This window comes from Marmota flaviventris, chromosome 16 (genome assembly GCF_047511675.1).
Source record: "Marmota flaviventris isolate mMarFla1 chromosome 16, mMarFla1.hap1, whole genome shotgun sequence".
Taxonomy (NCBI): domain Eukaryota; kingdom Metazoa; phylum Chordata; class Mammalia; order Rodentia; family Sciuridae; genus Marmota; species Marmota flaviventris.
The window spans coordinates 78,883,080-78,897,977 of NC_092513.1; the positions used below are offsets into that span (position 1 = coordinate 78,883,080).

Genomic DNA, 14,898 nt, shown 5'->3' on the forward strand with positions numbered 1-14,898 from the left:
CTCTCATTTCCCATGCCCATGACATAAGAGGAGCCTATTTCAGATGTCACTGTGCCCCCTGGTGGGGAATGAAACAGACCAGCCTGCAAAGTAGCCCAGGCCAGAGAGACTAATGAAAAGACACCGTTAAGAGACTCCACCTTCATGTGCTCTAGGCAGAGGTTGACCTATACGCTCTACCAGGCTATAACCAGACACCCTCTTCCATTGTGGGGTAGGGTCTTTGGGGTTTTAAAACAGTCTGTTTGCCAGAGAAAAGGAGCCCTAAGTAAGGGAGCTGAACTTTAAAAGCTCTCTGGGTAGTTGCCAGCCATTCCAGAAAGCCTGGGCCATCTGGGCCCTCTGTCCTCCACACCTCCTGGCAGCGTGTGCTAGGGCCTTCAGTCCGTTCATCTGCTGTCCCTGCAGCTCCACACCAGTGTGCACTCCCCTCCTCCCTCAGTGTCTCCAAGTTCTCCTGTCTCTGGAAACCCCTATTTTCTCTGATTTCCTACTCTGAGGGCATGGCCACCTTTCTAGATGATCAGAGGACTTTTCATAAAGCCAGTGTTGACACCTCACTGTTACAGCCTCCTGGAGACCTGGCTTTCCCCTCCCCTCCCTATGTACATGCAATGCTGCCTTTGTGCTAGTGCCTTACTGGGCCTTGTCTTTGAGCCTCCAGCAGCCTTGCATGCGGTGGAAGAGTCAGGGTTGACTTACAAGGAGCCCCAGAAGGGCAAGGGGCAAGCAGGGGTGAGGCTAGCCACCGCCCTTAGAAGAGCTCTTGGGAAGAGTGGTTGGGTGTCATACACACCAGGTCCCAGGTGGGAACCTTTGAAATTGTAACCAGAAGCTCAGTCCTCATCCTCAATGTCAATCCAATAACAAAGACAAAGTCTTGAGAAAAAGGAAGATGTTTTATTGCTTTGCTTGCAAAGGAGAAACCCAAGGGACTCCTAACCCAGAGCCAGTGATTCTGCCCATCATGGGAAATAGGGGTTTTTTAAAGAGGTAATTCAGAGAAAAATGAGATTAGGGAGGAGAGATCAAGGAGGATAAAGGTCAGGGAAAAGAAGTTTTGGAGAAAGAATAAAACGCAAGTTTCAAGGCAACAAGGGATACAGTCAAAGTATTAAGTGAACCCCTGTTACAAAATGACATTGCATTCAGTCCTCACCGCCATTTGCAGGGAAGGTTATCTTGCACACCCCACCTCTGGGTGAGGCAGAGAAGGGAGCCATGGGTGGGGCAGAGAGGGGAGGTTGGTTGTTGATGGTGAACTGAGCAATAGGGCAGAGCAAATGGAGGCAGGAAGCAGGTGGCCTCGGGCTCCTGCTGACCTGCATGCCTGGTGGCAGGTGGTGTATGAAGAGAGCTGAATGGGTAGCCTGATGGCCTCCTATGTGACAGGCCTTTTTGGCCTTCCGCGAGTTGCCCTTTCTGGTGGATTTGGTACAGTTGCTATAGGAGAAGGAGCCAGGACTCATGCCCCAGACAGGTACTTCCTCCCAGGGGCAGGAAGTGGACCCTCTGCTTTTGCCTGCGGGAGGGAAGGCCCCCTGAAAGCCACTACTACTCATAGTCAGAAAAGAAGAGGGTTTTCTAAAAGCTGGACCCCTGTGGCAGTTCCCCTTTTTTCTGCCCCACAAGCCCAACCTGAGGAGTGAGGGTCAGCTTAGCTGACTGTGATTCCCTGTGGCTCTGTAGGTCCTGTTTCTGGGTGAAAATGGGGGTGTTCCACCACTGAGGTGATCTTGCTCTCCCAAAAGGAAAGGTCAGAGTGGGCACTGGGAGAGACCAGAAGAGGGCATGTCTGACCCCATGCAAGAGCTTCTGCTGCCATCCAGGCTTTGATGGCTCCTTTCTGGACTCATTTTCATCATCGGCAGTGAGACCACAGGACAGATCCCCCACCCAGAGAAGAGCCCCCCTTTCACCCCACCTTTACTACCTACCCCTTCTCTTCCCCACAGTACCGTACACTGGCCCATCTCCAGGACCATGGTCCAGTGCCAACCTGGCCACTGTGAAAAGTCACAGGGCCTGAGCTCAGGGAGCCCCCTCACCACCGTCCTGAGCTGGACAGTCAGGCCTCTGTCCATAATCAGACAGGAGTGCCATTTCCTGCAGATGCAGGGACCTTGGCCCAGGAGGTTGCTGAGGTTGATGGTCATCCTGGCCACTGCCCTTGGACCCCATGGCCCCAAAACCAAAGGGTAAACTCATGTTGACCTGGATGCTAGTCCTGGGACCAGCAGGCTGCTCCTGGGCACGGGCACCCAGGCCATGGGAACATATGCATAGACCTGAGGGCAGCAGCAAAGGGGAGAGGAAGAGGGAAATTGTCAGAAAATGAAAGAAAGAACAGGGTGACGTGGTGTGAGCATGCTGATTAGGCTGCTGGGCCTGCCCCAACCTCACCCATGAAGTCAGGGCACAGAGGTTCCTGGAGTCTGGCCCCTGAGTTCTCTGCTGGTCTGCAGATGGTGAGACTCTGTTCATCCCTCATCCTGGGCCCACCTCCAGGCTGCATGGCTTAGTGCTGCCCAACCCCACTGCCCCAGTTCACCTTCCTCTGCCCACTGCCAAGCTTTGGGGTGGCTTGCTACATTGGCGTCCTCACAAAGCTGCCCTGCACTGGAGTGGCCAGGAAACTCCTGCAGGTAGACATGCTTGAGGAGAGTGCCCTGCACAAGGAGAAGGTAAGGAGGCCCGGACAGCCTGGGCCCAGCCAGCAGGTGCCTGGAATGGTCCTGGGGATGGGAAGGACGGGTCAGCTACCTCCCACATACCTCTGTGTCCCTGGATCCTGGCCTGGAGTAAAGCACACCTGGTGTTCTCTGGTGCCTCTCTCCATGTAGCCCTGGGTGGTGCATCCCAGCTTGTGGCTTGCAACCCCTGGGGCCCCTGACTCCTCCCTGTGCTGTGATTGCCTCTTTCATCTCCACCTCTGTGCTGCTGCCACACTTATGTAGATTATTGTAGGTTATGTCCCCCAGTCACCCCCACGCCATCCCACGTGCCAGGCTTTGGACCACTTCTCCTGCCTGTGACTGCATCCACACCCTTTCTCACCCCTGCATCTCCCTCTTCTGGCCCTGCAGCATGCACAGGGGAGGTGACATTAACACTTTGGCTCTTCTATTGCACAGCACATTCTGAGAGCAAAGACCCCATCTGTCCTTTCCTCCGGCAGAGGCGCCTGTGTGGAGCACTCACTCCATAAACATCTGTGGAGGACATGGCGGTCCAGACCCTTCCCAGGACAATGTGACCCATACTGGGCCCATCCTCTCCTCCCTGCTGGAATGGGTGAGGGTCCTACAGGCTCGACATTTTCTTCCTGGGCCCACTGGCCTCTCGGCCCTCCTAGATAGTGTGAGAGATGGTCTTGGAGTTGGGTCTCCCTCCTGCTGCTCTGGTGGGCCCCTGGTCATAGATGCTGCTGCCCTGCCAGTGCCAGGTGCAAGTGCTCCAGCCACGCTGGGCTGCTGCCTGCCACAGCCCACCCCACCTACTTCCCCACTAACTGAAGCAGGAGCCATCTGGGGATTAGCTGCTCCTGCCCATGAGTCGTGAGGCCCCAGAGGTCAGCTAAACCCATCTGAGCCAGGATCGGGGGCGTCTTGAGGCCAAGGTCCCACTTGGGACTGAGCCCTGTTTCATATTCCTCCCCACCTGGGTTGTCCCAATCTCCACCTGCAACCCACAAGCCCTCTTTCACTCTGGTAAAAGGTAACCTTGCTGAACTTTCTAGAGATGGCAGGGGTCACAGGTGACACTAGTTGGAAGGACAGACTAGTTCTGCTGGGAGTCCTCCGAAGAGAGTGAAGTCCCCAATAAAGCCGGGCAGAACTGCTCATGTGGGGGAGGACCCTAGGACCCTCTTCCTTCATGTCAGGACCTCAACACTGAGGTTCTTGGAATCCCTGTCACCCCCACACCAGTGGTGGCTGTTCCTAATATCTGGAAGTCTGGGCCTCTGTGGGAGGTGTGAGGGCCTCCCCAGGCTGTGGGGCAGGTAGAGTTTGACTCAGAACCAGCCAGCACATGTCACCAATTTCTGTCTCCTCTAGGCTGACATCCACTATCAAGAACATTTTCAGGACTCTGGGACACTCCAGGCCATCTGTACCAGGGCAAGAGAGGTGAGCACCAGGGGACGCTTAAGCTGCCCACAGGTGGTGCTTCCAGAGGCCCAGTCTTGCCCTGCTGCAGTGTTGTGGCTCATGACTGGCAGGGGACACAGGAGAGGTCCTGAAGGGGGAGGAGAGTGGGATGGACTCCTGGCTTGGTGGGAACTCTCTAGAAACATCTGGCCCAAGTCCTGTCCCCCAGCAGGGCTACTCCAGCTTCTCATGTCCTATTTTATCTTCAAGGGACCCCAGCCTGGGTTCCACAGAAAGGGCATGGCCCCTGGAGACCCTTCACAGCCATCACATGCATGCTGGCCCTCTCTGTGAGGCAGCACAGTAGTTCTTGTCCTTGGTGTCACAAAGCAGGCCTGTTTAATGACTGTCAATGGGTTAGCAAAGCCTGATGGCAGTTTACCAGGAGGCAGGTATTGGGTGGCACCATATGATTGAGGAAGGTTAGGCCCAGGGTGTTGATAAGCAGCAGTGCAGGCCACAGTGGCAGCCTGGGTTCTAGACCCTGTTTCTGGCACTCCTCACTCCCTGAGGGAAGACTGTGTGAGGTGTCCAGGGCTGGACGGCACAAGTCATTCAAGTCCTGTGTACCCTCTGTGCTCATTTCCCCTCTGCCTTCATTTCCTGGTGACTGTTCCTCGGCCTTATTAAGCTGCTTGGAGAACTGCGAGATGGGCCCCTGGGACTGCCCAGCTTCACAGTCAGGTCTGGCCAACCCGAGTTCAGGGTGGTACTGTCAAGCTCTGGCCAGGCCCATCCTCAGGCCTTCCAGGGACCTAATAGGGTCTCCTGGGCTGGCTCTGGCATTTGATGGTGGCCCTTTCTCCTGCCGTTACCAAGAGCCAGAAGGCACAGGGTCTAAAAGCATGCCCCCAAAGAGGCCTGGGAGAGCCTACTGACCCCTAAGGACCACAGCAAAGGCCCCAGGACAGACTTGGAGGCTCCCAGGAGCAACAGGGCTAGGGCCAGAGTAAACTGGGTGCCATGAGCACTTGGGCTGCTGGCTTCCCATTCCAGCTATGAGGACCTCACACACCCAACCTCAGGTAGAGGCCCATTGGAACATAGAGGAGGACCCTGGACATGCCCATTGGAACACCCAGCATGGCCAGTGGCAAGCCACCTTCTCCAGCAATAAGACAGACCGTTCCAAGGCCAGTTCCAGACCAGAAAGTGCCTGTGATCACCCTCCTAGAGCATGGGAAGAGGATTCAGGTTCATGTGCACCATGGACCCAAAGCTGTGTGAACACCACAGCTCTCCTGCTCAGCCCACTCCTTTGAATATAAACCTGCCTCCACCTGCTCTGTCTTTACTTTCAGGGTTCGTTTTTAACTGGTGCCTCACCAGCCATAGTGGGCCACAGAAGGGGTTCATGGTGGTGTGGCCATGCTTCAGCACCCACAAGTCTGTCCTCAGCCTAGAATGAGGCCAAGGGTGGGCATGGGAAGCTAGGGGTTCAGAAGATGCCAAATGGAAGGCAGTTGAGGCCCCATGCCCACCACGAGAAAGCCAGGACACTTCTGCCACCCTCACCCAGAGGCGTAGCCTCAAGCCTCCTCTCTACCGTGGGAAGGCAGCCCTTCCCCCACCCCATCTGGCCACTTCCTCTCTTGACATGGGTTTGAAGAGGCAACTGAGAGGAAGGGTACAGTGGGTGATCCACCTGCAGCCTGCCTCATCCCCTGTCTTTCATGTACCAGTTTGCCCCTCAGACTCCAGGCTCGAGAGTGGAGTTGACAGAGGGTAGGCGGGGCTGGCTGCCAGACCTGTGGGCTCCATTTCCCCAGTTCCAGATCAAGATGAAAGAATGTGGCCAACAATGGAGAAGAGGAGGGAGGTGTGCTGTCCTTAAAGAAATGGAGAATGGTGAGAAACCATGTCCCTGAAATGCCCTGGTCTTTCCCCAAGCCACATTAAGCTCAGACCAGAATGTCCAGGTAAATGCCATCCTGAGGGATACTGACTGTCACACATGGTAAATAGGCAGACTAGTGTTATCAGTAGGAGCTGCTTTCTTGCACACACACACCAAGACAGCTACTTCTTTGGATGCTGGTCATGCAGGAATCAAAGCAGATGAAGCACTCTAATGATGTCACTGCTGTGACCTGGCCACAAACCCCTCTCCCTGGGTGACTGGCCTGGTGTTGGCACCAGGGAGATGACAAGTTCCTCTTGTTCAGCCACCTGCCATTGGACAAAGTGTGGAAAGGGATGGAATTGCAGGAGGGGTGGGTGATGCCTGTCCTGCCTTCTGCCCTGGACCTTCCCCAAGAGCAGCTTTCAATACACTGGTATCGCTGGGCACAGTGGCACATACCTATAAGGCTCAGGAGGCTGAGGTAGAAGGATCATGAGTTCAAAGACAGCCTCAGCAAACTTAAGAGGCCCTAGCTCTAAATAAAATATAAAAAGGGCTGGGGATATGGCTCAGTGATAAAATGTCCCTGGGTTCAATTCCTGATACCAAAATAAAAAATACACCCATGTCTTGCACACCATCTGTGGATATTTCCTTGGGTCTCTTGGCAACCTGTCACACTAGCCTAGTGCTGCTGGGCTGTGGGCCAAACAGGAGAGGGAAAGACACTCAGCCATATGCTGGGGTGATGGGTTTGTGCTGAGCCCAAGGGACAGCTCAATATGTCGTGTCCAGGTGCAGCCAAGCTGCCTGGCCTCTCAAGCCAGTGTGCACTGGGTGTTAGGAACTGTGAGGGGCCGCTCTGAATGATTCGTGTCTTCCATCCCAGAGTAGAGAGGCTGTGATGGTCACTATATCTCTTAGTGACTTGGATATGGCCCAGGTCCTGGAAGTTTGAGGACATGTCTTCAGACATAGATGTCTCCCTACAGCCCTTGGGTCGAATTACACTCACATGTCCCTTGTAACTCCCCCCCTTCTTCAGTTTTTTGGTTGGAACTTTCTAAGAATGAGGGTCCTCCCAATAAAAGCTCACTTCTGAATGAGCTCACTCTCTCTCTCTGGCCAGCCTCTTGTGATGTCCCTCGCTCACACATTTGGGGAACTTGAGGCCAAGAACGGAGGAGCTGTCTGGAAGCTTGTTTAAAGGTAAAGTGTGTGTCTGTGTTTTATTTGGTGTCCCAGGAAATTCACACAAGCAACCTTAAGTTCAGCTGCCCCCATGGGCCAGGGGCAGCAAGGAACCCCCCTCGGGACAGTTCTATAGCAGCCTCTGAGGAGGCTGAGCACCAGCTCCCACTGTTCTAAATTTTCCTCATCAGGTTTGGGGGCCATTAAATGTGCAAATACATATGAAGTCTCTTGGACATGCAGGAAATTCCCAGTAAGTGAAGGAGTCTAGTCTCAGGCTGGGCCCAGGACCAAGATGGTAGGCGGAGAGATGGTGCCTCTGAGCCCACTGAGCACCTGTACACAGGTCAGCCTCTTGGCCAGGCCCCCTGTGGAGTCCTGTCAATGGTGTGACGAGAACAGGGTCATAGTGGAAGCCCCCAGAGCCTTCCCTCTAAAACTTCATGTCACTAGCTCATGCAGACCTGGGCAAGGCTCACAGGGGCACACTACTGCCACAGGCCTGGGCAGGCACTGCACACATGAGAGCCAGGAACAAGGTGGCGTTCCCACCCAAGCCCAGGGGTAGGTGTGCCTTTGGCGACCCCTTCCCACTGAGGATGGGCCACACTTGCCTGCCCTTAGGGAGAGAGTACACCTAAGTCAGCAGCTGAGCCCAAGGTACACCCCTCAGGGGATTGCCCCTCCTTTAGGGGAATGGGGGCACCCTTCTTCCTGTGAGGGATGGGACTCCCCCTCTGGGGAGCTGGCCCTCCTCTAGAGGGATGGGGTTGGGTTCCCCCCCGTGAGGGATGGGGCTCCCCTCTCAGGGGTTATCCCACTTTTAGTGGGTGGTTGCAGCTCTTCTATTGTCAGTGTCCCCCTATTTTAAAGAAGCCTTTTCTCTAGGGATGGGTTCCTTTTTGCCAGCGGTGCCCCTTCTCTAGGGGATGTGAGCACCCCTCTTTCTCTAGAGATGTGGTGCATCTCTTGGGGTGTTCTGCTCTGTGGGATTTGGGCAGCCCTTCTATAGCATGTGGTCCCTCTCTGGTATGACCCACATCTTAGGGATGGGGGCCCGCACCCTGCCTCCTTGAGGGATGGGGTCAAGCTTTGTGGGAATTCCCCTTTTCTAGATATGGTTGTGCCTGGAATCCTGGAGGGATGGGGGGTCCTCTCATGGGGTGCCCTTCCTCTAACAATGGTCCATGCACCCCCAACTTCATAGAGAGATACATTTCCTCTACTGTGGTGTACCCCTTCTTTAGGGTATGGGGTGCCCCTCTTCTAGGGATTGGGCTACCTTCTTGAGAAGTGCCCCTTTACTTCAGGTTGGGGTTCCCAAAAATAAGGATGGTGTCACCTTTCCAACATGTGGCTTCTCTAGGGGATAGGGGCACTGCTCCTATATGAAGGATGGAGTCAAAAAGGTGCCCCTGTTCTAGGGGATGGTGTGCCCCTCATTTAGAAATGGTGGCCCTCTCTGGAGGGGTGCTCCTCTAGTAGGAAATGGGGGCTCCCATTCTCTGGCAAGAATTGGATACTTCTCTCAACGTGGTGCCAATCCTCTAAAGGATCAGGTGATCCTCCTCTAGGGAGTAGGCCTCCCTACAGAGGGGTACCCCACTTCTACAGACTGAGTCCTCATCTAGAGGAGTGCCCCTTTCTAAGGAAACCCTGTAGTTCCGGGTTGGCATGCCTCTGTCATGCCTAGCTGGGTAGCCATAGGCAAATCCCTTCTCTCCCAGTTCCTCAGGGCCTGAAAGAGTGTTTAGTGTCTTCAGGCGCCTTCATTTTCTGAGCCATGAGCTCTACAGGAGGGGAACTTCCTCAGCACACAGAGGCCTGCTATCTGCAGGGCTCTCTTGCCAGGAGGTGATGGGGCTCCAGCACACCCTACCAGACTCCCCCCAGGGTGAACAGGCAGGGACTCCACCCTGCACTCAGAGGCTGAGGCTCCAACAGAGCTTGGGATGGCTATCAGTGGGGTCCCCTTGAGGAGCAAGACCCCTGACCAGCTTTCCTCGGCCACCTAGGTTGCAACAGGAGCCACACATTGAGGGGTCTGGCCAGGCTGCTGAGCAGGAAGCTGACTGAAGCAGGAGACCCTGCCTGCCTTGGCTGCCCCCCAGAGCCCAGTCCACCAGACCCAGAACACCTCAGAGACACTGGGCCCCAAGGAAGGAGGAGGTGTGGAATGTCATCGAGGAAATAACGCAGTCACCGAAGCCTTGCTTTGGTTGGGAAGGACTGGGGCTGGAAGGAAGGCCCCGTGAGCACCCCCAGAGTCTCTGCTTGAGTAGTGCCCACCCAGGCCACGAGGGCTTCTCCTTGGTGACAGAATACACAGCAGCATAGCCTGTACTCAGTCCTAGTGTACTGGTCGTGGAGTCCCAGGCTCTCAGCCTCCTGTAACCAGCACACAGCAGTAGGAGCAGCCCCTGTCACAACAGACAGGAGACTGAGGCGAAGAAAGCCTGAGTGGCTGGCCCAGGCCCTGGGGATGCTTAGTGCTGAGCTGTGCTGTGAGCCCAGGTTCTGGTCAGCTTCTGGGCAGCCCGAGGTGTATAGACCTGAAACACCAGGCTAGAGGAGCCCACATTCTCTGGAGGATCGACCTCCTGCCTCCAGGGGAGCATGGTGGGTCCTTGTCCCCTCTCCCCATCCTCTTATCCTAAGGCTGGCTCCCACCCCGAACCACTGACCATGTGCCAGATGCCTCTGCCTGCTGCGACTTAGTCCAGCTGTTACTCAGCCTCCTGTTTGCTGGTTGTTGTCTTTTTTTTTTTTTTTAATTTTCCAAAGTATGACATGGCCACTGATCCATGGCAGGGTATTCCTGCTGCACTGACAGGGGACTCCTCTCAGGCCTAAGTCCATGAGTGTCCAGGAGGGTCTGTGGCTTGTTCTGGCCAAGTGGCTGATAATTAGATGCTGGGATGAGGCATCCTGGGACTCTGGTCCTGGACAGACTCTGTCACCTCCAGGGCCAGCAGTCTGCACCTCAGTTCTACCTGACTCGGGCATGGTGTTGGGACACCTGACCAAAGTCACCCTCCCCAACTGCTTCCCAAACCAAGGGGCCAATGTCCTTGACATTGTAGATTAGGGACCTAGAGGCTAGAAACCCTCCAAGGGAGGGGCGTCCCAGAGCCCTGCTTCTTAAGGAAGGAGTAAGAAATGGAGATGTGTCCTGGGAAGGCTCAGGACGTGGGTCAGTGCCACGCATGGCTGCTGTTTTGTTAGGCACTGAGCCTGGTCCTTAGAAGCCAAGCAGGGAAGGACAGCCCTGATGCGGATCCTTCTCAGGATTGGGCCCAGCGTGGGTCAGTTGGTGGAGTGTTAAAAGTGGAGGTCAGCCATGCTGGGCTCGAAGCCTGGGTTTAGTCTGTGTGAATTCATTTAGGATTTCTCTCTCTCCTCATCCTGAAATGGAGTTAGCGCCCACTTTGAGGGCAGTGAGTGCTCTGGTGCCAAAGAGATGAAATGGGAGCCACCAAGTGTAGACCCAGTTCTGACCCCTGCATTTGGAAGGTTCCCTGTCTTTGAAAAGGTTCATTGCCCAGAGGAGCCTGCTGCAAAGCAGTGGCCTACACACCACAGGAAATCTGGGAGGACAAAAAGAAGTGCTTCATGATAAGCACTGAGGGATCCACTGTCTATGTTTTAAATACAAAAATCCCAATGAGATGCAAATAATGCACAGGAAATAAACCTGGACATGACAAAAGTAAATAAATAAAAATATATTTGTTTTGCAAATATCTTCTCCCATTCTGTGGTTTGTTTCTTCATTCTCTTAACATTTTCTTTTTCAGATCCTAAGTTATTGATGGATTGACTGATGAATTATTTGGGATCAGATCTCACTATGTTGCCCAGGCTTGTCTTAAACTCCTAAACTTAAACTCCCAGGTTCTTAAAAGTTTTTAATTTTATCAAAGTCCCAACTTACCAGTATTTTCTTTCATGGATTTTGAGATTCAATTAAAAGAACACCATCAAATGCAAGATTACGTAGATACTTTCTCATGTTATTTTATAAATGTCTTAGAGTTTTAGGTTTAAATTTAGGTCTTCAAGTTTAACTCATAGAAGTAGAGAGTAAAATAATTGTTACCAGATTCTGACATTAAAACAGACACATCCACCAGTGGAATATCTTAGAAGATGCAGAGATAAATCCACACATGTATAATCATCTGGTCCTCGACAAGATGTCAAAAACATATGTTGAAGAAAAGATACCCTTTTTAACAAATGCTGTTGAGAAAACTGAGTAACAGGTATAAAATAATAAAATGAAACCCTTATTATATATTTCAAAATAAAAGTAATTTTAAAGTGTGTCATCACAAAAATAACATAGATCAGGAAAGGACTAGATAGATATGTTAATGAGCTTGACTTTTTAATAATTCCACATTATATACATATATTAAAAAATCACATGGTGCCCCATAAATATTCATAATTCTGACTGCTCAGTTCAAAACAATGTTAATAATGTAATAAAAATTAGATCTAAGATGCAGATTGAGAAAATACTCATTGAAAGGAGCAAGTCTCTAATCTATTCCGGAGATCAATTTGCAGGTCCTAGGGGAGTTGGGGGAATGGGGGAGGGGAAAAGAGGGAAGAGGGGGAGGTGGCCGGGGAAGGGGTGGGGGCCAGGCGGGGGCATCTGGCCGAGCTGGGGTCCCCAGGCTCCGTCCGGAGGAAGCGAGGCTGCGCTGGCTGGGCAGGGACAGGTCGCACCGGCGGGCGAGCAGACTGGCCCTCTTGATGACTGAGCCCTCCGGGCGGTCCTGCCTGGCCGCAGGTGCCCTGGATGAGGCCCACCCGTGCATCCTGGCCGGTCTTATAAGCAATGGATAAAGTGGGGAAAATGTGGAATAACTTCAAATACAGGTGTCAGAATCTCTTCAGCCATGAGGGAGGAAGCCCTAGTGAACGCGTAGACGTGAATTCCAACAGATGTTTGTCTGTCAAAGAGAAAAACATCAGTCTGGGAGACTTGGTTCCTCAGCAACAAAGCAGTCCTTTGAGAGAAAATATTGCCTTACAACTGGGGTTAAGTCCATCCAAGAATTCTTCAAGGAGAAACCAAAACTGTGCCACTGAAATTCCTCAAATTGTTGAAATAAGCATTGAGAAAGATAATGATTCATGTGTCACCCCCGGAGCAAGAATTGCACGAAGAGATTCCTTCTCGCGGCATGCACCATGGGGAGGGAAGAAAAAACATTCCTGTTCCACAAAGACCCAGAGTTTATTGGACACTGATAAAAAGTTCGGTAGGACTCGCAGTGGACTTCAAAGGCAAGAGCCGAGCTATGGAGTGAGCTCTGCACACGACATGGACAGTGTTCCCAGCAGAACCCTGGGAGCCGCTCTCTGAGACAGAGGCTTCAGGATACTGTGGGCTTGTGTTTTCCTATGAGAACTTATAGCAAGCAATCAAAGCCCCTCTTTTCCAATAAAAGAAAAATACATCTTTCTGAATTAATGCTTGAGAAATGTCCTTTTCCTGCTGGCTCAGATCTAGCTCAAAAATGGCATTTGATTAAACAGCATACAGCTCCTGTGAGCCCACATTCAACATTTTTTGATACATTTGATCCATCTTTGGTTTCTACAGAAGATGAAGAAGATAGACTTAGAGAGAGAAGACGGCTTAGTATTGAAGAAGGGGTGGACCCTCCTCCCAATGCACAAATACATACATTTGAAGCTACTGCACAGGTTAATCCATTATATAAACTGGGACCAAAGTTAGCTCCTGGAATGACAGAAATAAGTGGGGACAGTTCTGCAATTCCACAAACTAATTGTGACTCGGAAGAGGACACAACCACCCTGTGTTTGCAGTCGTGGAGGCAGAAACAACGTCAGGTATCTGGAGACAGCCATGCCCATGTTAGCAGACAGGGAGCGTGGAAAGTTCACACGCAGATTGATTACATTCACTGCCTCGTGCCGGATTTGCTTCAGATTACCGGGAATCCTTGTTACTGGGGCGTGATGGACCGAAATGAAGCAGAAGCCCTACTGGAAGGGAAACCCAAAGGCACATTTTTGCTCAGGGACTCTGCACAAGAGGACTACCTCTTCTCTGTGAGCTTCCGCCGCTATAACAGATCCCTGCATGCCCAGATTGAACAGTGGAACCACAACTTCAGTTTCGATGCCCATTACCCATGTGTTTTTCACTCCTCCACTATAACAGGACTTCTAGAACATTATAAAGATCCCAGTTCGTGCATGTTTTTTGAACCATTGCTTACAATATCTCTGAACAGGACTTTTCCTTTCAGCCTGCAGTGTATCTGCCGTGCAGTGATCTGCAGGTGCACTACATATGATGGAATTGATGGTCTCCCTTTACCATCCATGTTACAGGATATTTTAAAAGAGTATCATTATAAACAAAAAGTTAGGGTTCGCTGGTTAGAACGAGAACCAGTCAAGGCGAAGTAAACTCTTCTGTTCCCAAAGGGCATCAACTAGGTCTGCTTTCATGTGCATCAGACAGTACACGTATAGGAAGCACAGTGTCAGTGCTTGGTTTTTCATATGGTGTGTAAGCTTAGTTATTAGTCTCTGTCAGATGCAGTCTACTGTTACTCAGACAGATGTGGTGCCTATTGAAACAACAGGATAGAGCTGCAGGTGTTCAGTAAGGCTACAAAAACATTTGCCCATTTAGTTGAGTTTGGTTTTTAATGGCTATAGTAACTAATGGAGGCAACTCTGGGGCATTTGCTATGAAGAATTCTATTTCTTATTAAAGAACAAATTAATAGTAGATGAGTATTTCAGAAGTTGACTGTTTGAAATTATTTTTTCTAAGAATTTTTTATAACCTTCCAAAAGTAGTGATGTTTGTAGTTATTATAAGTCAAGCTTTGGAAGTCCAAAATAAATAAATAAAAGACTGCCTTTCTTTTAGGGGAAAAAAATGCAATTTTCTGGCCACAAGGGCATAGTGCAGTTCACTTAAGTGTTGACATAGTTTATAGTCAGTCTCCTTTTCTCTTCTGAAAAAAGTACTGTTAAGTAAACCAGGTTTTCTAAATAGTTGTTTTTAAAATTTCAGACTTATAAAGTTAGTAGTAGAGTTTTACTTAAAGACCTTATTTATTCATTTTTTAAATGAGTGCTTTAAGTCAAAGCAGGCATTTGGAATAGCTGCTGCAATTGTAGTCCTGCATGTGGTTTTGTTTTTTAAGTTGATGTGTTCAGTCTAAACATTGTTCCATTAAAATTGGATCTTTTCCTATGGCCAGGATGAGTTTGTGAACCATGAAGAAAATGAGACTAGAAGATGCCCAAACAAGTCAGATAATAGTAACTACAGTGGTTGCTGGTGTTGAGAATATTGTTAAACTATAATTAATAATTTGGATGGCAGTATTTATCTTTGCTGTAAACTCTCATAGCTGAATCACTTAAGTATAATTTAACAGAATTTCAGTGCAGTTAATTCTTAATGGGAAAATTTGAAATCTAAATTGCAGATTTAAAAGGTACTGTACAACCATTGTATCTGTAAATAACTTAGCACCTTTTTGTCACTTAGAATAGTATGTAATACAACTTGAGTGAGCGCTTTGGGAAGTATTATCAAGTTCTAGTGGTTGCTTCTTAGTATTGAACCGAATTTTCAATTCTGTCCTAGACATTTTGCACTATAGTAGCCAAATCCCATTCTCATGTCTTTTTGTTAATGTG

At 50.7% G+C, this 14,898-nt stretch overlaps 1 protein-coding gene and 1 long non-coding RNA gene across 2 annotated transcripts; both read left to right on the forward strand.

Moving 5' to 3' along the window:
* The first annotated feature begins 5,913 nt into the window (after positions 1-5,913).
* Positions 5,914-10,851, forward strand: LOC139702220 (uncharacterized). Its single transcript, XR_011704814.1, has 3 exons — positions 5,914-5,999; positions 7,124-7,203; positions 9,201-10,851. It is a non-coding gene; the product is annotated as an uncharacterized lncRNA (long non-coding RNA).
* Positions 10,852-12,034: 1,183 nt separating this feature from the next.
* On the forward strand, positions 12,035-13,644 carry LOC139702221 (suppressor of cytokine signaling 5-like). The gene is given in 2 exon segments (XM_071602794.1): positions 12,035-12,545; positions 12,548-13,644. Coding segments are annotated over 2 exon segments (1,608 nt in total).
* The last annotated feature ends 1,254 nt before the right edge of the window (positions 13,645-14,898 follow it).